At 54.9% G+C, this 23,771-nt stretch overlaps 11 protein-coding genes across 11 annotated transcripts; 6 read left to right on the forward strand and 5 right to left on the reverse strand.

The window, feature by feature from the left end:
* Positions 1-1,729: 1,729 nt before the first annotated feature.
* BDY17DRAFT_319540 (FAD binding domain-containing protein) lies at positions 1,730-2,695 on the forward strand (the record flags this gene model as incomplete). The annotated part of the gene is made up of 2 exons (XM_033736286.1): positions 1,730-2,230; positions 2,258-2,695. 2 exons carry the CDS (start codon positions 1,730-1,732, stop codon positions 2,693-2,695), a joined length of 939 nt encoding a protein of 312 aa, XP_033593538.1.
* A 1,564-nt stretch (positions 2,696-4,259) lies between these two features.
* BDY17DRAFT_111 (aquaporin-like protein) lies at positions 4,260-5,588 on the reverse strand. The gene is made up of 4 exons (XM_033729213.1): positions 5,154-5,588; positions 4,801-5,101; positions 4,588-4,745; positions 4,260-4,520 (listed from the first exon to the last, which is right to left on the reverse strand). The coding sequence occupies exons 1-4, from the start codon at positions 5,469-5,471 to the stop codon at positions 4,407-4,409; spliced, it is 891 nt and encodes a 296-aa protein (XP_033593539.1). The 5' UTR covers positions 5,472-5,588; the 3' UTR covers positions 4,260-4,406.
* A 605-nt stretch (positions 5,589-6,193) lies between these two features.
* On the forward strand, positions 6,194-7,531 carry BDY17DRAFT_350012 (uncharacterized protein; the record flags this gene model as incomplete). Its single annotated transcript, XM_033738179.1, has 2 exons — positions 6,194-6,586; positions 6,644-7,531. Exons 1-2 carry the CDS (start codon positions 6,554-6,556, stop codon positions 7,529-7,531), a joined length of 921 nt encoding a protein of 306 aa, XP_033593540.1. The 5' UTR covers positions 6,194-6,553.
* Positions 7,532-7,570: 39 nt separating this feature from the next.
* BDY17DRAFT_319543 (Fusaric acid resistance protein-like-domain-containing protein) lies at positions 7,571-11,066 on the reverse strand (the record flags this gene model as incomplete). The annotated part of the gene is made up of 5 exons (XM_033736287.1): positions 7,571-8,456; positions 8,504-8,667; positions 8,723-9,736; positions 9,791-10,948; positions 11,001-11,066. 5 exons carry the CDS (start codon positions 11,064-11,066, stop codon positions 7,571-7,573), a joined length of 3,288 nt encoding a protein of 1,095 aa, XP_033593541.1.
* A 138-nt stretch (positions 11,067-11,204) lies between these two features.
* Positions 11,205-13,280, forward strand: BDY17DRAFT_288085 (dihydrolipoamide dehydrogenase). The gene is made up of 4 exons (XM_033732142.1): positions 11,205-11,579; positions 11,633-11,712; positions 11,769-12,473; positions 12,526-13,280. The coding sequence occupies exons 1-4, from the start codon at positions 11,435-11,437 to the stop codon at positions 13,141-13,143; spliced, it is 1,548 nt and encodes a 515-aa protein (XP_033593542.1). The 5' UTR covers positions 11,205-11,434; the 3' UTR covers positions 13,144-13,280.
* On the reverse strand, positions 13,281-15,192 carry BDY17DRAFT_288088 (uncharacterized protein). The gene has a single exon (XM_033732143.1). The coding sequence runs from the start codon at positions 15,041-15,043 to the stop codon at positions 13,340-13,342; it is 1,704 nt and encodes a 567-aa protein (XP_033593543.1). The 5' UTR covers positions 15,044-15,192; the 3' UTR covers positions 13,281-13,339.
* A 224-nt stretch (positions 15,193-15,416) lies between these two features.
* BDY17DRAFT_314254 (putative alcohol dehydrogenase) lies at positions 15,417-16,773 on the forward strand (the record flags this gene model as incomplete). The annotated part of the gene is made up of 4 exons (XM_033735799.1): positions 15,417-15,569; positions 15,632-16,037; positions 16,095-16,195; positions 16,246-16,773. 4 exons carry the CDS (start codon positions 15,417-15,419, stop codon positions 16,771-16,773), a joined length of 1,188 nt encoding a protein of 395 aa, XP_033593544.1.
* Positions 16,774-16,799: 26 nt separating this feature from the next.
* On the reverse strand, positions 16,800-17,645 carry BDY17DRAFT_244298 (uncharacterized protein; the record flags this gene model as incomplete). Its single annotated transcript, XM_033730515.1, has 1 exon — positions 16,800-17,645. One exon carries the CDS (start codon positions 17,643-17,645, stop codon positions 16,800-16,802), a length of 846 nt encoding a protein of 281 aa, XP_033593545.1.
* A 102-nt stretch (positions 17,646-17,747) lies between these two features.
* Positions 17,748-19,391, forward strand: BDY17DRAFT_288092 (S-adenosyl-L-methionine-dependent methyltransferase). Its single transcript, XM_033732145.1, has one exon. The coding sequence runs from the start codon at positions 17,866-17,868 to the stop codon at positions 18,979-18,981; it is 1,116 nt and encodes a 371-aa protein (XP_033593546.1). The 5' UTR covers positions 17,748-17,865; the 3' UTR covers positions 18,982-19,391.
* Positions 19,392-19,519: 128 nt separating this feature from the next.
* On the forward strand, positions 19,520-19,973 carry BDY17DRAFT_306439 (uncharacterized protein; the record flags this gene model as incomplete). Its single annotated transcript, XM_033735025.1, has 2 exons — positions 19,520-19,528; positions 19,590-19,973. 2 exons carry the CDS (start codon positions 19,520-19,522, stop codon positions 19,971-19,973), a joined length of 393 nt encoding a protein of 130 aa, XP_033593547.1.
* A 293-nt stretch (positions 19,974-20,266) lies between these two features.
* On the reverse strand, positions 20,267-23,446 carry BDY17DRAFT_273602 (uncharacterized protein; the record flags this gene model as incomplete). The annotated part of the gene is made up of 1 exon (XM_033731973.1): positions 20,267-23,446. The coding sequence occupies one exon, from the start codon at positions 23,444-23,446 to the stop codon at positions 20,267-20,269; it is 3,180 nt and encodes a 1,059-aa protein (XP_033593548.1).
* Between the last annotated feature and the right edge of the window lie 325 nt (positions 23,447-23,771).

The raw sequence follows: 23,771 nt of genomic DNA on the forward strand, positions 1-23,771 counted from the left end.
ACACTTATTTTTCTTTTCTTTCTCTTTTCTTTTATTAATTAGATTTAACTAAAATAATACTAAAAGAATCTATTATAGTTAAATTTATTTAAAGTTTAAACTAAATAGGTTTTAGAATGTACTTTAACTAGCTTCTAGTTCTTTACGCCTATTAGATTTCTTTAAACTAAAGTAAATAAATAGATCTAAATTCTTATAATACTAAAGGAATTTTTATAAAATCTATTCTTTTACTCTCTTTACTTTATAAATCCTATCTATATAAACTAATATTTTTAAAAACTCTATTTATATTTTACTTTTTAAAAAAACTTGGAGGTTTTAGTTAATTTTCTATAGAGGAATTTAAACCCTCTAACGTAGATACAGTTAGGTTCGCTCTACAGTAGCGTTACGTATACAGCGTAGTAGACAAACTAGAGGTACTATAGCGATATGTTACGAGTGTAAACGTAACGATGCGCAGGTCATGTCGACAGAGGAGCGTGCGACAGAGCTATTAATGCGCGAGTTTACTTGTTCCCTATAGAGTAAGGCCTAAGCTACTAGGGAAGAGCGCGGAGTTGTGATCGAAGAGAGACGGGGCCGGAATATGTGCGTGAGCCCTTTAACAGGGGACGTAATGTGTCGGCCATAGCGGGCAATCGCTGCTTGTTGTGCGCACCGTCCGTCTCATTAATATACCGATGTGAACCCTCGCAACAGCGAGAAGATCGCTTTCCCGTAGGCTCTATGTCGTAGTGTGTCTACGCGAGCTCTTTCGGCGGCGTGGAAGGATGTGCCTCGCCGTATCGGATTGAAGAGCGCAAGCTTCGTCACAGCTCTTTCTGATGTCCTCATCCTCTAGCAGCACGAGAAGGCAGTGCCGCTGTGACGCTAATGGGGTGGGGCTCATCACGGAGGCAGTGGAGGAAACGTCGTGTGCGGCGGAGACTGCGAAGGACAGGGGCGCAAGTGAAGTAGCGAAGCTCTAGGCGCGGCGACGGGGAAGAGCATGGCTGTGCGTGTCGCTGTGAGCGCAGGGCTTCTCGATGTCGGCAAGGCTGCAGAGAGCAGAAGAGCAAGGACGGGTATGCTGGTGTGCTTCTCTCTGTCTACGGAGGTTGCGGAGGAAGGCAGCTAATGCGGCGCAGTCAATGCGGAGGACGAAGTACGTGCAGGCGACAGAGGGAAGAGGAGAACGGGCGGCGTAGGTGGTGCGTCGGTGTCGTGGTGCAAGCCTCCTCTCCGCCGGCTTTTCTTGCAATGCCTTAGTCTCACATTGCTGCTCGTCCTTCAGCTCGTGCTGCGAGTCTGCCTAACATACTGACGACGGAAGAAGCGGGGATAGCAAACTCAGCTTACGAATTCTGGGTCGGAAATCGGCGTACGCCGGTGAACGCCGCGCGACATGACATCATCGACCGTCTTCATGTCGAGACCGTTAAGGCTTTGAATTCGCCTGAGATTCAGAAACTTTGGGAGTCGTTAGGCCAAGATTTTCACATACTCCCACCTAGGGAGTTTGATGCGTACCTTCGCCGGGAGGCAGCATCGAACAGCTCACTTATCAAAGCCGCAAACATCAAGGTGAACTGACATGTACGATCTCGCGATCATTGGCCATGGAGCCGCCGGCCTCGCCGCTGCAGTTGCTGCGGCAGAACGCGCCCTAGGCGCTCGTATCGCAGTGCTCGAACGCGCGTCCGAGGACTCGAGCGGAGGCAACACGCGGTAGAGTCCCTCCAACATGCGCATGAGATCCGTTAGAGAGACGTTGCCCGGATTTGAAGACGACATGATGGCGGTGAGCGGCGGGCGCGGCGACCGGGCTTATTTCTACAAGCTTGCTGCCGAAGCGCCCGCTACCCTTAAATGGGTGGAGCAGCATGGCGTGAAGTTCGAAACCATGGACTATTTCCTGAGTGCTTGGCCGACGCGCATCACGCCAGTTGGGCGCGGTGCCGCCATCGTAGACGCACTAAAAGAATCCGCGAAGGCTAAGGGCGTCGAATTTCACTACGGGTACCACGCTACTCGGCTGCATCTTGACGCTCGCGGGGCGGTCGAAGCTGTTGAGGCCTCCGATGGCCGTCGGCTTTCAACCCGTGCGGTGGTTCTCGCAAGCGGCGGCTTCCAAGGAAACCCGGAAATGCTGCGCGAGCATTTCGGTGAGGGCGGAGAATTCCTCCGGACGATTTCGCCTGGATCTGCAGCCAACGCGGGCGAGGGAATTCGCATGGCGCTCGAAGTGGGGGCGCTTGCGGCCGGCGACTAGAACGGGATGCACATCGAGCCCGTCGACCCAAGGAGCGAACGCGCCGCCGCACTGGTGCTTGTATATCCATACGGGATTATCGTTGACAGTAATGGCCAACGCTTTTTCGACGAAGGTAGAGGCCTTGTGCACGAGACCTGGGAATACCTTTCTCGCGCTATCCACTTCGATGCGTCGGGCCGCACGGCGTGGACGATCGTCGATTCCCGCCTCTTCGACGTGGCGGGCCACGAAGGAGCGATTCGCTCTGAGATCGCGCCTTTGAAGTCGGAGACCGTCTCTGGCTTGGCGTCGCTCATTGGCATCCCGCCTAATGCTTTGGAAGAGACTATCGCCGAGTACAATGCGGCTTGCACCGGCGATTACGCGCGTTTCGAAGCGGGCCGCCTAGATGGTCTAGCCACTGCTGCCGGCCTTGCGCCGGTGAAATCAAACTAGGCGCGCGCGCTCGACGCGCCGCCATTCTTCGCTTTCCCGATTGCCGGGGCGATTGTCTACACATTCGGTGGTGTCGCCACCGACGTCGAGGCGCGTGTGTTGAGCGCGCAGGGGCCGATCCCTGGTCTGTTCGCAGCAGGCGAGATTACAGGTCATTTCCACGGCACCGCGCCGAACGCGGTTGCGGTGATGCGCGCGCTAGTTTTCGGACGGGTCGCAGGAATGAATGCGATTGAAGCGTTCTCCTGATCGTTTAGGGAGGATATGCTACAGAGGGGTCCAGTCACGGAGGTCACGAGGGCGGGCGGTTGCATCCTCTAGAGGATATGCTGCAGAGGGGGTCGATTGATTGATTAGGCGGCTATATCCTCTAGAGGATATGCTACAGAGGGGGTCAAGTCACGGGGGCAGCTGCAATCCTCTAGAAGACCTCCTGCGGAGGGGCCCAGGTCACGAGGCGAGGCGGGCGGCCCGACATCCTCTGGAGGAAGTTTTGCAGAGGGGATCAGCCACGAGGGCGAGCGGAGGATAGCCGCCGGACGTCTGCTCGTGACCTGGAGTTCCTCTGCAAGACACCCGGGCCAGGACTGAGAATTGCACTACACTTACCTCTAGAGGATGTGCGAAGGAGAGCGATGACAATCAGTTGCTGACATTTGATGAGCGCCTGATTGCCAGCGTGGACGCTTGCGAAGTTGAAAACTGATTTCGAGGATCAGAAGTTCGATAACGTCTATGTCTGCGGTCGCGCTAGCGGGACGCCCCGCTTTTTGGTGCAGCCTATTCTGGACTGTCCCCTACCCTGCTTTCCGCGCGCCGCAGAAGTCTAGTCTGACTTCCTGCAAATCGTTTTCGGACTTTACATTCTGGGCGATTCAAAGTCGGGTAGAAGCTCGCTGTATGCCGTCCTCATGCTATTCCTTGAGTCGGCATGTCAGATGACCACAACGCATCTGTCAGATACCGCGCATGAGCACAAGGCGGAGGAGAGTCGGAAAAGTCGCGGCTTTCATTGATCGGACTTGACGAAGATGATCTGGATCAACGACACCTCCTCTCGCCGATGCATTGCTCGCGAACGCACGCTTGCTACGCCTACGCATGTATGTTCTAGATAGGTGAGACCGCCGCAACATGGAATGCGATGGGGAGCGAATATGGAGCGGGCCGGCGTCACTCTGGTACGTCACTGATTCAGCATACAGCCGCGGATCACGCCGTGGCCGGTGGGCAGAGTGTTTGCCGAGAGTGAAGGAATCATGCTGTTTATCGCTGGCCATTTCTCCAAGCCAGCCGGCCATGGCGGCCATGAAGCTGCAGGAGCCTGATGATGAGAAGGTGGGACAGCACAACGGTATGGCTCGTGTCTTGAACTTCCCGGTTGTGACAGGAAACAGGACTAGAGGTTGGGGGGCCATTTGTCTGATGCGCACTGGAAGTGAAAGGGTAGATTTGGATCATCGTATGCTCGTTCACTTGCGTCTGTATCATGTATATGGGGGAACAGAGGAGACGGAGATGAGAGTCGCGGCCAAGTGGAGATGCGGGAAGTCGGTAGCAATCGCCGATTGCGCGAGGCTTTGACAACCACGCCACCACCACCATCACGACTCCGGCATGTATCTGTATTGAGCCCCTCGAGTCATCATTCCCACCTTCTTTGCAATCTGCCATTGGCTTCTTTCTCTTCTCTATTCTCTGCGCCGCTTTTTCAATCCGCTCTCTTGACATTGTCCTCTCGCTTTACGCCGTTGACCGCGTCTACGATACCCGGACCTCCGCCTGTAGGCCCAGCGATCTCCGGGTCAGGGTTAGCCGTGTGATACTAGAGATTGAAGAGAGAGAGTTAGTGGAGAAGAGGAGGGGAAAGCATCGGTGGTAGATTTTCTTACCTCCAGTGCTTTGATAAGAGCGTAGAGGCCGACGGCGAGACACGAGCCGGCCAGAGGGCCGACCCAATAGACCCATTGTTCCGTTGTGAAGCTGTGCAGGGCGACCTGCGGGGCGAATGATCGTGCGGGGTTCAACGATCCGCCCGTCCAGAAGACGCCTAGACAGAAAGTGTCAGCACTGCAGGCAAGCCTTCCGCAACATGGCAGCCTTACCGGTAAGTTCCGCAATGAAGAGGGACAAGCCGATACCGAGGGGTGCAATGAAGTTGCCCACGTGCTTTTCCGCGGCCAACATGAAGATCGTAAAGACGAGTTGCGACGTGAGCAGCATCTCGATGATGACACCCTGCGCAATCGTCGTGGTGGGAGAGAGGGAGGTGCTGACGTTGAGTTTGCCGGTGAAGAGAGCCTGGACGACGAACGCGGCGACAATCGCTCCGACCATCTGAGCGATGAACAGAAGGATACCGCGAAAGACGCTGATGGCACGGATGAGTACCATGCCTAGCGTGACCTTGGGGAGATGGTTCAGTACAGACTCGAGGAAGCGGAATTGGAAGCCATACTGCCGGGTTGAACAGGCCACCACTAATGCGAAAGTACACCCAGACATTGACGGCGAGGGAGAAGCCAAAGGCCAGAGCGGTGTAAAGGAGTTGCGACGGCGTGGCTTGGATGGCCTTGGTCGTCACTTTCCCTCCGGCATTCGGATTCGATGCGACGTTTGAAGTTTGCGCGCCGCTGAAGGCGAAGAAGAGGAAGAAGAAGGTGCCGGCAAATTCGCCGATGAAAGCAACGACGTGTCCGCGAGTGGTCGGAGGCAGACGCTCAAAGAGACGATTGACAAGTCTCTTTTCCGCGGAGGTTGGGGTGTCTACGTTCATCGTAGATGAGTGGAGTTGGCAATGTCAAACGAGCGTTGTCTGCCAAAAGTAACCGGGGAAGAGGAGGAAGGTTGGCAAGAGAGCAGGGGCGAGCGCAAGTGTTTCTTTCTTGACACCAGTAAGGGAGGACGTGTCGCGAACAAACGACGACGAAGGCGAAATGCGGTCATCATTCTGCATGCTGCCTGCGCCCGCCTTCAGCCTGATTGGCTGGCGATGCATGCAAGGCAGGAGTTTAAGATAAAACCAGGTTCTGGCCGGTTTGTGGCTTTTGCCTTTCTCTCCAACCAGTGACGCGCTTTTCCCAAACACACGTAAGGTACGATTGTATTGCACGGCGAGAGACATACGAATAGGCGGAATGGGCTCGTGGTGTTACTGCTAGGTGTGGGTTGGTGTTATCAGTTGTGATCATGAGCCGCAGCTCGTGCAGGTTGAGTCGAGCATTCCGACGCGGAATCGCAACACGTGGAGGTGGGTTCCTTGCCATCCAATGCACATCTGGCGACGTGAGACCCTCCCTCTCAATCATTACTTCCTTTGCAACCCAATCATTCTTCATGCCGCCATGTCACGGCGAAATCCAGCCTCACAAGAAACCACAATTTGGTCGTCTTCTCCTAACAAATCACGTCGATGACGTAGCGCATGCACAGCAAGGCTCGACTACGCGGATGTGTGCATGTAGTCACCTACACCGCCGTTAAATCTCCTGATGAGGCCCCCCCAGAGCGAACTTCACTCCTTCCGTGTCTCATCACATGTCGCTATCTGCATCGTCAAACCCCCGGGCATGACTCAGCCTTACGTTGAGCGCGGCGTGGGGAGATTTTGGAATCCAATTACTGCTTGGAGCCGACGACCGGTCGGAGTAGGGCGACACTCGTCCGTCTAACGCCGGGCGTATTACAATTGTCGTCTTGCTTTAACGCCGTCGTTGATGATGAAAATAAAACCGCCCTTTCTATCCATGGAGGCGTGTAGACAACAAAGCATTAGACGTCCTCGCCCCGCAATTCCTCCGCCTTCTCCATTCTCACCCGGGATAGCCTCATCATCACCACCGGCAGCAATCTTCAGCAATGTCCGCCATCAAGAAAGTAGCATTGGCGGGCGTGAGTGCGATGTCACAAGCAAATCCAGACCAACGCTGACACTCCGAGCCCATCCAGGCCACTGGCATGCTTGGCCAGCCCATCCTCCACCATCTGCTGGCACAAGGCTTCACCGTCACCATCCTGACCCGAGATTCCTCCAAAACTGCCAATACGTTGTCCCAGCAGCCGAATGCCGCCGCCTACAGCATCGCACAAGTCGACTACTCATCCTCCGAATCTCTGGAAGCAGCCATCAAAGGCCACGATGCCGTCGTCTCCGCCCTCGCCCGCCCAGCTCAAAAAGACGAAGAACGCCTGATTGATGCCAGCATCGCCGCTGGAGTCCCCCGCTTCATCCCCTCCGCTTTCGGCGGCGACATGACGGTCCCCTGGGTGCGAGAGCAGCCCTTCTGGGCCGACAAGCTGCAGCAGGAGGCCTATCTGCTGAGCAAAGTGGAGGCAAGCGGTGGAGAGCTGTCTTTTACTATGTTGACCAACGGCCCCATCTTTGACTTCGTCATGCAGGCCAAACTCTTTCTCAACTTGCCAGAGAGGAAAATCACGCTCTGGGATGGTGGAGACAAGCGGCTGAGTGTGACGACAAAGGATACGATCGGTCGGGCGGTTGCCGAAGCCTTGAAGCTGCCGGCGGAGACGAGGAATAAGAACTTGTTCATCGAGGGCGCTGTTGTGTGCCAACGTCAGCTGCTGGAGCTCGCCCACGAATTGACGCCGGATGAAGACTGGACGGTGACGGAAATGCAGTCTCTTCCTCTCTTCAAGGCAGCCCAGGAGAAGTGGAGTCAAGGAGTCAGAGGGCCTGCCGTCGGCCCTGGCTTCCTGCTGCGAGGTCTATTCACCGAAGGCTTCGGCGGGGCATTTGACAGGACAGACAACGATCTGTTACACATCGACCGAATGTCGGAGAAGGAAGTCAAGGATTTCTTGTTTGCATATCTGTAGACGGCACGCTGGTTATGTAGATCTAGACGCCTTCCGGCTTCAATTCAGCTTCAGATTGTCTTCATTCAACGTCCCAAACAGCGTCTCAATCTCGCCAGAGACGGCATCAATATCTGACGCCAACTGCCCAGTCACAAGCACGTAGGCGTAAAGTAGTTCGTAATCGCCCTCGGTAGCAACTTCCGTTCCTTGTTTTGTCTGGCGAAACTCCGAGATCCGGGCCAACAGTCGATCTCGACTATTTTCAATCGAGGGAAGAGCATCGTTCAGCGGATACTCGAGCTTGTAGCTGCTCGCCAGGACGGAAAACAAGTGGCTGATTCTGGTGGAGAGGGCGAATCGCTGCTCGCGGGTGTACCGCAAGACCGCCGCTTCTCCTGGAGTACATTTCAGCTCCTTCGCAATGACGACGTTCATGGCGTGAAAGGCATCCAGCATTCGTCTCGTGCGCTCGATAATGCGGCCGACAATCTTGTCTGGAAACGGGCCGCGAAGTTCAAACTCGGATTGTGCTGCGCTTCGGAGAGAGTCAATGTAGGTCAGGAATGAATGGAGAGTCGCTTCTTCCCGGATGTCCATGTAGCTGGATCGCGGCTCGCCGAGCAAGAACATTGCCAGGGGATCACGCTTCCAGATGAGACTCATTCGCAGCCAGAGTACACAGAGACCGTCCTTCAACTTCCGCCTGGCGGATATCGGCCAGATCAGCCGGGTGATGATGATGGCCCATATGGTTCCCACGACCACGGCGACCAAGCGATGCAGCACAATGTCCCAGATGGCTGGATCAATACCACCCTCGTCATCATCGTTGTCATCATCATGCACAGACAGGCTGTATGCATAGAGTGCGCAAAGGTTGTACGTTAGCAGCATGAAACGTCCAGTTGGGCCCTCATTCTTGGCCAGGATGAGGTAGTAGCAACTGGCACGGCATCAGTAAGTGTGTAAGAAGAGGCAAGGCTGACGTACCCAATGGACACAAAGTAGCCAAACACTGCAAGGATGTACGGATTTGCATCCCCGTGTCGAGCAGAGAGAAGCCAGCCTGCCACGGCGAGACATGCGCCCATGAATGTACCAAAAAATCGATTGATGCCGGTCGTGTTGACAGCACCTATCGTCATGGTGCACACCTATCGGATCAGATCAGTCAAGCTATCAGTCAGTATCACTAAAAGGCCTTCATACCGCCATATACGACACAAGACCCCATTCTCCACGCCAGTGGGTGAAGAAGGGTCGGGTCTCAAAGAGAAAGGCGGGCGCCGAAAACAAGACCGCCCCAATTCCCACTTTGATGCCGAATCTCACGTCGTCTCTGCGGAAGATGCGAAGTCGTCGATACAGCTTCCAGGTCCATGGCTGTTCCACAGGAGCCCTCTCCGGGTCAGCAAATCTGTCTGCTTTGCGAATCGGCTCCGGGATCTCGTGGATTGTTCCATGCTCGTGGCTATGGCCAAAATGCACTCCGGGCTTGAACTTTGGTGGATCCTTCGTCCAGAAAAGCCTCCAGAACATCAGCCAACCCCAGCTGAAGCTGGAATGCTCGAACGCAGACTTAAACTCCTGCAGCACGTCGAGATAGACCATGACATCTTCGGCGAAATCCAGCAACGAGAATGAGAAATGGCCACAGCAAGCCGATACTTCTTCCACATCCGCCAGCACCTCCTCCGCCGGCCGGTCAAAGATGGTGTTCGCTTTTACCGTCCCACGCGGCGAGTCGAATCCCGATTTGGATCGCTGAGCGCTGAATGCATTGGTTGTTTTGCGGTCTCCCTGCGGCATGAAGGCGGCGCTGAGAGCCCGGCTGGCGTACAGAGTCTCCAAGGCCTCTTTTCGTGATGATCGATACAAATCTATTGCGTCTTGAAGGCTCGAGCGAAAGGTCTCGGTGACGGCAACCTCGACTTCGGAGCTCCTCAGCCAGCTGAACATTGTCGGCTTCGGCGTATCTCTTTCCACAAAAGGTAGTTCGTCCAAGATTTGCTTCAGAGTGAAGACCAGAGACTTTGTATGCGGGCCCAACTGTTGTATGAATTGGAAAAACATGTCTTCGGGAGTCTTCAGAGACGCAACGGACGCTTCACTGAAAACACGGTTCAAAGATGCGAGTGAGGACTTTCGAGTCACCCCATCTTCGATACTCTCCTCAATTGCATCCTCTGTTTCTGCCGGATCTTCGGTGATGGCATCGAGGATCTGCAAGTTCGTGAGCCTGCGAGCACCACATCGTGCTGTAAAACGCAAACTTACCGCCGGCCTTTTATTCTGGGATGCAGCGATCCACGAGGGTCGCCGGTTCTCAGCTGGAGCTGATTGCTTGGATATCTGAAGTTCAGGAAGGGCGGCATTGACCAGCGCAAATTGGGCGAATGCTGCGCTGCGGAGACCTCCCAGATCCTGGGAAAGACGATCGAGACAATCCACAACTTTCGAAGAGACGTCATAGATCTTCTCGCCGCCGAGCATGAGATATTCATTCTTCGCTTCGCTGAGATTGCTGTTCATCTGCTGCAATACCTTTTGTTGTTCCTTCTGCAGCTCGGTGAAATAGTCGTCGTGCAAGTCCTCTTCACGGCCCGAGAGAAAAGCGCGGGTGATGCTGATGAGTAGCTCGCCGAGTAAGTCCGTGTTCTGCTCGAGATCCTTTTTGAGTTGCGATCTGGCCGTGACGGGCAAGACGAGCACATTCACCACGGTTGATATCATGATGCCGATGAGGAGCATGGACAAGACCTGCGCAACTCGATCGACGGAGAACTCGCCTTCTTGCACCGAGCCCTCGCGCACGAGTATCGTCACACAGCCCAAGGAGGCCAGGGCGGTGGCAACGTTGACAATGGGGTCGCCATACTTTTGCTTCACCCAAGCGATGCAACCCATTCCACCGCCAAGAAAGACGAGGAGTACGAGTACGTGGGCAGCAACGAGCATGCCGGCATGACGGGCCGCCAGCGATACACCCATGCTCGTGAAGCCAATGAGGCCAGAGTAGAGGAATCCCACAATGCCCAGGATGGTGGCAAAATGCATGCTGCCCATGGTGCGAGCGGGATGGAACCAGACCGTCACGGTGGCCACCATGTGCTTGCTGTCTTGCTTGTTACCGATGAGACCAGCGATGGCGGGAACAAACGTGACCAGACTTCCGAGGAAGTAGGCGAGAGAGCACTTGAAGATGCCGCGGCCGGTTTGGGAGTTGGCAAAGTCGTAGAAGAGACGCAGACAGTGGCTGAAGTAGTGCCAGGTATCCCCCGTCCACGAATCGCTGGCCGTGCGAGCAACAGTGTGGAGAAGAGGAGACAACTCTGATGCGTCGCCATCATGGGAGCGATGGGAAGCCTCGAGTAGGGTGAAATTGCGTTTTGATCGTTCACCAGTCGTTGGCGAGATGAACGACGCTCTCCTCAGCTGAGGAACTTGGTTAGCCTGGCTATCTACATACCAAAAGTCATCTACCTACTCTATGCTGGTAGAAGCGCCCCTTTCGCGGGGCTTTGGAGCTGCTCGTCCCTCCATGCTCGCTCATGTCGGACGATGCGAGCGCGGCATTGCTGTGCTGGGGAGGAAGCAGAACATGATGGAATAAAAGTCACAATGTATCCGAGCTGTAGGCGAAAAGGATGCTCAAAGGATGCGGTCGTCAAGACTGACGAGATGATGCCCAGACGAGGATGGGATGTGGCGCAGGCGTGGCTGCAGCTTCCCAAAGTGGCTGGACAAGGGAGCGCCCGGCGTTTCTCCGGTGGCATCCATCGGCTTAACAGCTCAACCTCAAAGCAAAGAAAGTCGCTACCCATCATCGACTTCTTCGCCTCCCTCCTCGCCTCTCACCTTATACTCTTCTCCCTCCTTCTCGACAGACTTCCACCAGCTTGATATTCGAAAGCTGCGACAATGTTTAACCAAGTCCTCCCGCGAGCATGCGCTCGGAAAGTCGGAGCCGTTCGAACAACCTCCCCTGCACTCCTCAGATACTCTCCGTCCGCCTCGCTCCTACAAGATCGCATGACATGGCGAAGAGGCTATGCGACGCCTTCTGGTACGCATCGAGCTTGTCTTTCCTTATCAACAGCCCACCTAACTTCGTGACAGAAGAGAAAGACCTCGTCATCATCGGTGGCGGTGTGGCGGGATATGTCGCCGCGATCAAGGCCGGACAAGAAGGCTTGAAGGTATGTCGTCTGGTCTTCGCGAGCTGCACAACATTATACTGACACCCCCGCGACAGGTCGCTTGCATAGAGAAACGCGGCGCGCTCGGTGGCACCTGTCTCAACGTCGGCTGCATTCCGTCCAAATCCCTCCTCAACAACTCCCAAATCTACCACCAAACCCTCCATGACACCAAGAACCGCGGCATCGAAGTCGGCGAGGTTAAGCTCAACCTCAAACAAATGATGAAGGCCAAAGACACCTCCGTTGCCGGCCTCACCAAGGGCATCGAATACCTGTTCAAGAAGAACAACGTCGAGTACATCAAAGGCGCTGGCCGATTTGAAGATGAGAACACTGTCGCTGTTGAACTGAACGATGGAGGAGAGACCACCCTTCGAGGCAAGAATATCATCATCTCCACCGGCTCCGAAGCCACTCCCTTCCCTGGCCTCGAGATCGACGAGAAGCGAGTCATTACATCCAACGGAGCCATTGCGCTGGAAGAGGTACCAAAACGCATGGTGGTCATCGGAGGCGGCATCATCGGACTCGAGATGGCTTCCGTCTGGTCGCGGCTGGGGAGCGAGGTGACCGTGGTCGAGTTTCTCTCTCAAATCGGCGGCCCCGGCATGGACTCCGACATCAGCAAACAGTCGCAAAAGATCCTGGCCAAGCAAGGCATCAAATTCATGCTCAACACCAAAGTCAACTCAGGCGATGCCTCCGGTGACAACATCAAGATTGAGGTTGAAGCCGCGAAGGGTGGCAAAGGGCAGACAGTTCGTCATCCTCCCCTCTTTCCTCGACAATCATGTACTAACTGCCTCTCAGCTCGACTGCGATGTCGTTCTCGTCGCCATCGGCCGTCGTCCATACACCAAGGGCCTCGGTCTTGACAAGGTCGGTCTAGAAACCGACGACAAGGGCCGCCTCGTCATCGACTCGGAATACCGCACCAAGATTCCCCACATCCGCGCCATTGGCGATTGCACTTTCGGCCCCATGCTCGCCCACAAGGGTGAAGAGGAAGGTGTCGCTGCGATCGAATTCATTACCAAGAACTACGGACACGTCAACTACGGCGCCATTCCCGCCGTCATGTACACCCATCCCGAAGTAGCGTGGGTGGGACAGAACGAGGCCGAGCTCAAGGAGGCCGGCGTCAAATACCGCGTCGGCACTTTCCCCTTCTCCGCCAACTCTCGGGCCAAGACCAACCTCGACACCGATGGCATGGTCAAGTTCCTCGCTGATGCCGAGACGGACCGGATATTAGGCGTGCACATCATCGGCCCGAACGCCGGCGAAATGATTGCGGAGGCGACGCTGGCGATAGAGTACGGGGCGTCATCAGAGGACATTGGCCGGACCAGCCATGCGCATCCCACGCTGGCCGAGGCGTTCAAGGAGGCAGCAATGGCCACGTACTCCAAAGCTATTCATGTCTAGATGGGGGTCAATCCGGAGTGTGGTCCTCGCTGAAACATGGCAAAAGTGGAATTTGACGGGAGAGCTGGTGGCTGATCCTACGTACGTCTTGTGTAATCATACTGCAGCGAATTCATACACGTTCACAGGATGGAAGCCGTTGCTTCAGCATAATCGTTACTCTTCCACGTCTTCGAGCTGCTTACTCTTCGGAAACTCACGGCCGACACCTGCCCATGTACCGCGGGTACAAGCACGCATCGCGAACCGTGTGCTGCTTACACAACCACGCCAGGAACCTCTCCAGCCCCAGACCATACCCTCCATGAGGACTCGCTCCATACTTCCTCTGATCAGTGTACCAGTAGTAGGGCTCTTCACCGATGCCCTCCCTTCTGTACGCAGCCATGAGCTCATCATAGTCCCAGATCCTCATGCTCCCGCCAATAATCTCTCCCACGCCGGGCATGAGACAATCCACAGACTCCGTCACGCGGGGATCTTCCTTATCTTTGGACATGTAGAATGACTTGATCTCGACGGGGAAGTGGGTGAGGAAGATGGGACGGTTGATGATGTCCGTCATGCGTCGCTCGGCGGCTTCGGCAATGTCGTCGCCAAAAGTATGCGGCTGGCCGTCTTCGTTGGGGATGTCGTGCTCGCGCAGCCAGTCGATAGCGTCCGTGTACTTCATGCGTTTGAATGGGCGCTCGGGCATTTGGAACTCGGGGTTCAATTCCTGCAGCATGGCGGCGATGCGGGGGTTGGCGAAGACGATGCTCAACACGCCGCACATGAGGTCTTCAAGGTGGGTGAGGAGGTCGTCGAATGTAATGAAATCGAGCTCCGCCTCGACGTGCGTGTACTCGGACAAGTGGCGACGGGTGAGGGACTTCTCGGCGCGGAAGGACTTCTCAATGCAATACACGTTGCCGGCGAAGGGAATGGCCGTTTCGAGGTAGAGTTGGGAAGACTGGGTCAGGTAGGCCTTTTCGTTGTAGTAGTCGAAACCGAACAGGGTGCTGCCGCCTTCGACCTGAGTCTGAACAAGAGCAGGAGGGGAGACCTTGACGTAGCCGAGCTCGTGGTATTTGACGTTGAAGGCATGCTCCACAGCATCTCGCACAAACATGACGGCCGAGGCAGTCTCACCGCGGAGGACTAGATGGCGCATGTCGAGAAGGGTCTGAGCATCACCTTTGGCCTGGACCTTGTTGGTCACCGCATCCTCTCCGCCCGGAGCTTTGCCTATGATCTCGAAGTAGTCGGCGTGCATTTCGCGGTTGTCCGGGGCGTGGGCTCCTTTCGGCACTTCAAACATGGAACCCACGATCATCATGCTCGTCTCACGCGCGAGGGTCTGGGCATCGTAGGTCTTGGCCAGCTGACCAGAGATGACGCATTGCATGTAGCCGTAGCCGTCACGAAGAGTGATGAACGTCGTCTCCTTCTGGGGCCGCAAGCGATGCACCCTACCAAGCACCCGCACTCTTGTTCCCGGCGTGCTGCCCGATCCGAGCTTCACAACTTCAGGGCTGGTCTCGTTCAGGTGGATTTTGACAGCCTTGGGTAGGCTCTCATCTTCCTTGACCACAATCTTCTTGGCCTCCTCCAGCGTTTTTGCCCTGTCCTCCTTCTCTTTCTGCTCGCGAACCGCCAATTCTCGCTCCTTGCCGGCCTTCTTCTTCTGAGCGTCGGCGTAGTTGGCTGCTTTCTTCAGAGCAGCTTTGGCGGCAGGTTTGTAACTTGCTTCCTCCTCATCTCCTTCCTTCCTTTTGACCAGGTACTGCGCCTGGTCTCCGGACTGGAGGTATGCGTGTGATACAGTCTTGAAAGGTTTGCTCTCGCTGCCGTCTGCTGTAGTCGTATCTTGTCCAGTCTCTTCGTCGACATAGATCGGTTTCTTGGTGGGGTCCGCCATGGTTGGAAGGTGATTTGATTTTGAGGAAACAAAAGTCAAGGGTGTGCGGCGGAGCAAGACGCTTTATATCGTGTGCGTCTGTGACTCCAATGGCTGTTCGGTTTTGTGAATCACTGTCGGTGACGCATTGCGCTGCTGCGACTCACTTTCACCGCTTGAGATTGGGAATTTCGAAGATCCGAGCTTCGGTGGTCGGCGCCACAGCCGGGCGGAGGACAGAAGTCGTGGTATCATTTGGGGACCTCCGGCAGTCTTCAAAGGTATTGAATTGACAATCTGCTCTGCATGGCGTTGCAGGGAGAGGGGCGGCTTTGAACGAATTGACGAGGCAGGATCTTCATTAGTTGGAACTCTTCATACCGATTCCTCAACAATGGCCGAATATACGATCCCGACGACTGCCATAGTCTCCTACACCGAGCATGACTGGCGTTATGAGCGCGTCTTATGCCGCGAGCCTGGACCCGGAGAACTATTGATTCGAATGCTGGCGACGGGAATCTGCCATACCGATTTGGCCAATGTTGTAAGACTCCAACATCCCAATCACTGCTGCAAATCCACGATAGACTCTAATCGCCAGCGAAGGGCGAGATTGCACCTCGAATCCTTGGACACGAAGGCGCCGGAAGAGTCTTGAGGAAAGGACCTGATTGCAAAATCGACGTCAACGTCGGCGACCCCGTCCTTCTATCCTTCGCACATTGCAAAGAGTGCTACATGTGTCTGACTGGACACCCAGCGCATTGTGTAGATTCAACAACCCTCACGATCCGCGGACAAGACCCCAACTTTGCCCTTGCCGATGAAGACGCTCAAGATCCGCGACTGGAAGATGATGGGCAAGGGAGAAGACGAGTAATCAAGGCCAGCTACTTCGGTCATTCAAGCTTCTCGGCAATCGCGCTTGTCAGGGAGAGCTCGGTTGTAAATGCCAAGGACCTGGTCGCTAATGATGAAGAACTGACAATGTTTGCCCCCTTGGGCTGCGGCAGTAAGCTATGGAGAAACATGATCTCGAGCTCGGCAGTACGCTGACTTTCCCCCAAAGTTCAAACTGGTGCATGTGCGGTAGTGAACGTGATTAAACCCAGCCCGGAGGACAGTGTGGGGGTGTTTGGGCTTGGTGGCGTGGGTCTGAGTGCGATCATGGTGAGCTCAATCCTCTTCATCGTCTACTTTATGTATTCTAACTCCTGCAGGCCGCCAAAGCCTTGGGCGTGCGAGAGATTATCGCTGTAGACATCCTCCCAAATCGGCTTTCGCTCGCCAGCTCTCTGGGTGCGACCCACACAATCAACAGCAAAGACATGTCCAAAGACGAGCTTATTCGCGCCATCCGCTCTCTTCCACCCTTCCAGCGAGGAAAATCTGGCCCCTCCGGCCCTTCGGCAATCGTAGACACCACAGCGGTGCCTTCACTGATCCAAGCTGCGTTGGCCGCCGTACGGAAGATGGGGCGGGTGGTTCAGCTGGCGAACAAAGGGCCAGGAAGTTCTCTTAGCGTCGGATTGCCGGAGCATATGGCATCTGGTGTCCATCTCTCCGGCACCATTCAGGGCGACGCGGATCCAGCAAAGAGTATACCACTGCTGATCAAGTGGTATCGCGAGGGAAAACTGCCTTTGGAGCGGCTGGAGAAGACGTTTGCCGTCGAGGACTTTGATCGAGCACGGGAGGAGATGCATAGTGGTGTCACAATCAAGCCGGTCCTTCTATGGCCGCAATAGAGTTGGTCTGGTATGAAGGTCCGCGCTCACGGATCATCCGTGTAGTCTGCGGTCAGATCGTCTTGTTCCTGAACAGCGCCATTGTGCAGTTGCTCTTGTTCAAGATGGACAGACCAGAGAGCGCTGCCAGCAGCGGAAGTGAGCAGAAACATCATGCTCAGAACCGGGACGAGCTGCAGAATCATGTAGACAACACCGTACCACATGTATTCGAATCTTCGTTGTTTCGATTTGACAAAGTCGTTCCGCTCCTTTTTGGTGAATCCTTTGACAGCAAAGTACCTCCAGTTGACCAGCGGCCCAGCTCTATATCCCGTGGCGAGAAGAAACAATGGGATGCCGACGAATGGTACGAAGTTCAGAGGCAGCAAAAGGATGAACTCCAAAATCTGGCGGAAGGAGAAAGGTGCAAACGTTGCGCCGCGTTCCCGCACTCCAAGCCTTCTCACCGGATCGGCCTCGTCAATGTCTTCGGTGACTGGGCGGCGAGTTCGCACCAGCGTTTCATACCCTTCGGCAACCATGACGGCGTCGAAAATGTCGACTTGGGTTTTGTCGACCAGCAGAGCCTCGAAGAGAACGGTGACGATGAGCGTGCCGATTCCGAGGACCAGAGATGTGGCATTCGCCCAGGCCGAGCCTTTGCTGAGATGAAAAATTGCCATGACGGCCACGAGCGGCAAATAGATCGTCATGAAGAGGAGGACCAGCACCAGGGCTGACAGGAGAGTGAGCGGAATTATGCGATTCCGAATGAGGGGATGAAGATAGCGGTGCGTTGCAAAGTACCAGATGCCTTTGAGCGGGTAGATGAAGGAGGTGGTGAAGTTGGCCGTGAAGAAGGCTCGCACTCGTCCAGGGGGTTGAGACATGGCTCTGGTATGTACCCTCGATGGTGGACCCAGCGGGTGAGATTATGAGCGCGTTGATGAAACGGATGATGTTGAAGATGTCGATGCTGGATGTGCTGATGCCTGCAAAGATTCCCGTCGTCTGGTACCTGCATTAGTCACTCCTGCGCCACACCGCCACAGCCCAACCGTCACCACGCGCCATATCGCTCACTTTCGTCGCGGCACGCGCAAACGCTTGATGGAGTCCATTCCAAATCTCAACACCTTTCGAAGTGGACGCGGTGGACCGAGACGAAGGCGGGCTGGTCTCGGCGGCAGCAGCGATGGACATGGCCTGGACCCTCACCAACTTGTCGACCATGCGGAACCCGCACGAGACAGAATTGTGCGCGAGACGGACAACGATGCCGGCAGCAGTCGAATGAGTGCTGTGGCTCTTGGCTACCTCCACGACGAGTATGCTGGAATCTTCTTCCCCGGTCAAGATCCTATCAAGCGATACCCCATCATTAATCGAGGAACGTACGTTCGCACCACGGCGGTGGACGAGCTTGTGGTTCGATTCATCACGACACGACCGGCTGAGAGGAAGCAAATCATCTCCTTGGGCGCCGGCTCCGACACACGCTTCTTTCGACTCTACGATCGTCTGAAATCAACTCAACCCGGTGGGATCGTATATCACGAGCTTGACTTGGAAGCCAATGTGGATCGGAAACGGACAGCCCTACGGAGCTCCATGGCACTCTCTCAAAAGGTCCACGATGCCGAAAGTGATGGTTGGAGATACCATCTGAACGCCCTTGACCTTCGCGACTTGACAAAGAAATCACCTTCTCCCATTCCAGGGATGGAAACCCAATGTCCAACGCTCTTGCTGAGCGAGTGCTGCTTATGTTACCTGTCCCCCGAAGATGCCGGCAGTGTCATACAGTACTTCACGATGCATGTCGCCGCACCGTTGGCTCTGGTCCTCTACGAACCAATACGTCCGTTCGATGCTTTTGGAAAGACCATGGTGTCGAATCTGGCATCTCGTGCCATTCATCTCCAAACACTCAAGCGATATTCGTCGTTGGATGCTCAAAGACAACGCCTTCGAATCGCTGGCTTTACCGGCGGGCAGAATGCGCGCGATGTACGTCAGCTGTGGGAGACGGATGCGTGGGTTGCCCAGAGCGAGCGTGAGCGGGTGGAGGGTCTGGAGTGGCTTGACGAAGTGGAAGAGTGGAATCTGCTGGCAAGCCACTATTGTGTTGCATGGGGCTGGAAAGGTGACGTCTTTGGTGAAGCATGGCAGGGCTTGGAAGGCTTTCGGACAGCCTCTGAGGACAGAGATGCGGAAAATGGGTAGCATCGACACCTGGATCACCACCGATCAACACGGGACTCACTGCACAATGCTTGAGATGAAGGGTTGTCTATATCAACCCGATTCGTCTACGTTGCGGCGGGTATACGTCAGGCTGCGCTGAGCGACATCGTTGCGCCACCGATCACCTGAGGTTTCCAACATCTCGCTATCGACAAAAATCCGACCTCAGCAAGCTAGAACTGGACGAAGGTCAGGCGCAAGATCAACGTGTGCCAAGTAGAATATCTTGGTCGGCTTCTTGGTTCGCAGTTGCAGGTAACGTGGTCTCGAGGCAAAAATAACTTTGGCGCTTTGCCGCGCCTGCCGCGCCGGCTTGCGCGTTCCACCCTCTCCACAGCCACAATACGTCGACGTCTCACTCGACTGATCCGGGTTCGCTTCTTCTACCACCTCTTCCTCTCTCCAAATACATGCGCATTAGCTATTGAATCAACAGAACATACATCCTTCTTGCCAGTCTTCCGATTGCGAGCGCAACAGCCTTGAGCGCGAATCCCCGCCCACGCCCGCATCCGCGATGGCCACTGTAAGACAAGCACCTCTCCCGATCATTCTCGCGGAGCCGCGCAACTAACACTATCGCACAGAAACCGCAAACCGAAGCTCCTCCCGCCTACCCCCAACCCACCTACGACGCCGGCCCAGCCGATCCGCGAGCGCAACAAGGCTATTACGGCAGCCCGCCACCGAATCAATACGGCTCCCCAGCACCCTACCAGCAATACCCGCAGCCGCAAGAATACCCGCCGTACGGTCAAGGCGCTTATCCGCCGCCAGGCCCATATGGTGGCCCGGGGCCATATTCGCAAGGACCGTACCAGCAGCAGCCCATGTACTACCAGCAGCAACCCCCGGGGGGTTACTATGACAATCGGGGGTATGGCGGAGGTTCGGGAGCAGGCGGTGGCATGTGCGCGGGTATCATGGCGGCGCTCGCGTGCTGCTGCTGTTTCGATCTGCTCATGTTCTGAGCCATAATCGACGTTTGAAGAGGGAAACGGGAAGAGTTGTGGATAGGGATGAGCGGTGTTTCAGTCGTGCGTTCAAGGCGTTCGGGTTGGTGAGGAGTCTGGGGTGCTATTGCTTAAGACATCATACGATGAGGAAGAAGTGCAAGTCTGGTGTGTGATGTATCCAATTCTCCAAATGCTGCCTCCGTCTTCCCCCTCGCCGTGTGAACTGAATGGCACTTGCAGGCTTGAGAGATGCTCTAAGCTGCTTAAGGCTTAGCATGGAGATCAGTGCATATCCATCCTCCGCAGGATCATGGGGACGGCAAATTCGCATCGATCCAGGCCCATAACCGATTGAAATAGTCCTGATCCACTGGGCGGACAGTCTGCATGATTGGCATCTCCTCTTCGCTACGCTGCATGTCAAACCGGACTGGAGACTTGTCCTCGGAATTTGTGGCGTAGCTGTTCTCCCAGTGGCCAACAAGGTGCATGGCGGGATGCTGATGTCCTTCATTGCAAGACGATTCGTTGAGCTGCTGGAAAAAGACCGATGGCTCGACAATCTCGAAATCCTTGCATTCCTTCAGCCACTTCAACAGGTCGCTCCAAGTCGGCGTCTGGTGTTTGTTCAGGACATGGTAGACTGCAATATCGGTTCCTCGTTGCGATGGCGCATAGACGCCTTGCAACATTGCCTTTGCAGCGATGTCGAGAGGCAGCCAATCGATGACCTGATTCTTCAGGTTTGGCAGGCTTCCTGTAAGCTTTGCGCAGCTTAGCATGATGGGCCACGCCTCTTTCGCATTCCAGATGCCAGTTTCGGAATCACCACTCAATTGTCCCACTCGAAGAACAGAGACTCTGCCTCGGAGACGGGGATGCTTGGCCGCATTACGACAGACTCCTTCTGCGACCCACTTACTCTGTGAGTAGCCCAAATCGCTCGCATACGACGGATCGTCCAAGATCTGTTCCGGCACGGCAAATTGAGGGTAGTTCGCAGCGCTGGCCACCGAGGAGCAGAAGGCGAACCGAGGACAAGTGCGTGAAGGAGTTGCACTTAGAGCAAGGTTGATGAGGTTTCGAACGCTGCTAATCGAGTCTTCCACGAAGCTTCGCAACGCCATCCGAAAGTTCACTGACCATGCCAGGTGTATAATTAACGTGACCTCTCCAGAGAGCCGGGAGTATGTCGCATCGTCCAGACCTAGACGTGCTTGTCCCAGCTTCGATGGCAACACTTCGACTTTGTCGTTGTCTCTCAAATCGCCGAATCGACGATCCTGAAGGGCTTGACTGACTCTGGACCTCGCGGACCGAGCATCGGGCGCCCGGGCCAAGCAGTATATCTTTCCAACGGCGGAATCACGCATTAGTTGATGCAGTACGTGCGCACCGAGTGCTCCAGTTGAACCTGTGAGCAGCACCACCTCTCCAATCTTGATGTTGTCATGCACACCGTTCACGACCACCCCCTCAGGCTCATCGAACTGACTGTACTCTTCGACAAGGCTCAACATTTCTCGATGTCTCGACTCCGCTGACATGTCTTCGTCTATCGACTGACCATGCCTGACTTTCCTGATGTACTCGGCAAGTTTCCTAACATTCCCGCACTGCTCAACGATGTTGGTGGGTAGAGGGGGTGAGTCTTGTGGCAGCAGTGCTCTCAGTCGATGTCGGATCTGTATACTCGCGACAGAATCAACGCCGATAGAGAATAATTGCTGGTTGACGTCCAGAGTAGCATTAATTCCAAGGACTGCCTTGATCACGTCTTCCAGGTGGCCCTCAAGTTCGGCGTCCGGAACATCCAGATCAGAGCTTCCATTCACATCTTCTTGATACGACGCTTCGATTCGGGCTTCGTATCTCTTCTCCGCCTTGCTTCGCATAAGTGTGCCTTTGCTGGTCTTCTCCAGCGAATGTTCCGAGAACGGCATCGGGACGAGCATGTCAGGGATAAGTTTTGCATGGCCAGGACTCTGCGCGTTGACCTTACTTATCGCCGGCGTGATCTTTCGAACCAGTTCGGCATCGCTGATACTGTTGGCGGACGAGGAACGAAAGAGTAAGATGCCCGGAGAGGGTCTGTTGTTTCCAAAAACGAGAGCACTCGACACCAGATCTGTGGCGGCGACTATTGCGTCTTCGATTGGCGCAGGGTCGAACTTTTTGCCAGTGATCAGCGTCAGTTGAGCATCTGAGCGGGAGTGATACTTCCAGGCATCTCGAATGTGCGGATGCGGCTCGAAAAGGTCGGACGTCGCAAACGATCCATTCACACGGGTTGCCTTTGCCATGTGTGGCCACCCGGCTGTCACAATCAGTTCATATAACCCCTCTTCTCGAGCCTCAAACATCAAGTGAGGTGATGATGCAGGCTTCCTTAGATACTGCCACTCCTTGTCTATTTCGTAGTTCCGGTGCGATGATAGCAGAAAGCCGCACTCCGCACTCCCGTATCGCGACACGAGATTCACACCTGCATTGACCAGATCGTCTCCATTCTGCTTCGGAAGTGCGGCGCCACCGACTCCTACAAGGTCCATTTGCTTCAAGACTGCTAAGCCGTGCTCGTCTTCGGACATCATCTGCAGGATGTACGGGACGGACGTGAAATACTTGACTGGCGGGCTCTTCTGGTCTTTGGAAGCCTTTCTGGCCTCATCAAGGCATTTCAGTACGTTGGGTGCGGTGACCGGCGCATCTCGGCTGGGGAAGAACCAAATCATGGCGCCGCTTGTCCACGCACGAAATGTGTCGGCAGGCCCCCCGTGGTAGAGAGGCGTAGTGGTGAAGGTCGCCTTGTACCGACCGTCAAGAGCAAGAAGTGCTCCAACGGCTCCATGATGCGATTGTGGGATAGGCTTCGGTCGTCCAGAGCTGGTGCCGGAAGTGTGGTGAAAATATGCTACTCGCGCAGTCTCGGGTGGAACGCGATCTGTCCCGTTTCCTGACGTACTGTATTCGAATACATCAACCTCGCTGAACGGGATCGGAAGATACTGCAAGTCTGGGCCAGATTTGTCGATTTTGGGCCAATTCTTCTCGTCGACGAGCACGAGAGCCACCTCCGTGTCGTGGCACAGTTGGTGAACAGCTTGAGTGGCACATTGCGGGTCAATCAAGATGACAGGCCATCCCAGTCTAATGCAAGCAAGCCAGACGAAGAAGAACTGTGGTGAGCTGGCGCTGAGCAGTCCAACAGCATTGCCAGGAGGAAGAAGGAGAGATTGCTGAAGAAGCTCCGCGGCTTTGGCAACGCTTCGCCGAACCTCGTCGAAAGTCAAAAGTATAGGCTGGAATGTTGTTTGATCATCTCGTTCGCCAACTCGGTAGAAGCCAACGGCGATGTCTTGTCCGATAGAGTTGGCTTGTTGCTCGATCAGATCGTTGACGTCTTGGAATGGTCGACGCTGTGACTGAGCCTCGCCGAGCGTGCAGGTGAAATAGGTCTGTCCATCGACAACCTTACGGGCAACCATCGCAGCAGTATGAGTATAAACACGCTTCAGCACCAAACGCAGCCACTCGACGATTCAGCATAGCAACCAGTATGCAATGGCAATCGGGATGAGTGTGAGAGTAACGCTCAAGAAGATGCAAGAAGTGCTATTACCAGCTTTCTCACTCGGTAGTCTCTTGGACTTTGCTGAATCTATGATGCGTTGAAACGCCTTTATTCGAAAGCCTGACACGCGACGAAACTGTGTGAATTATCTTTCATGACTTGTTCTTCAAAAGCGTCAGAGCTGCAGAGCAAGCGGCAGACCTACAGTCATGCTCACTGCCTGTGATACAACATTTCGA

This window comes from Neohortaea acidophila (assembly GCF_010093505.1).
Source record: "Neohortaea acidophila strain CBS 113389 unplaced genomic scaffold BDY17scaffold_1, whole genome shotgun sequence".
Taxonomy (NCBI): domain Eukaryota; kingdom Fungi; phylum Ascomycota; class Dothideomycetes; order Mycosphaerellales; family Teratosphaeriaceae; genus Neohortaea; species Neohortaea acidophila.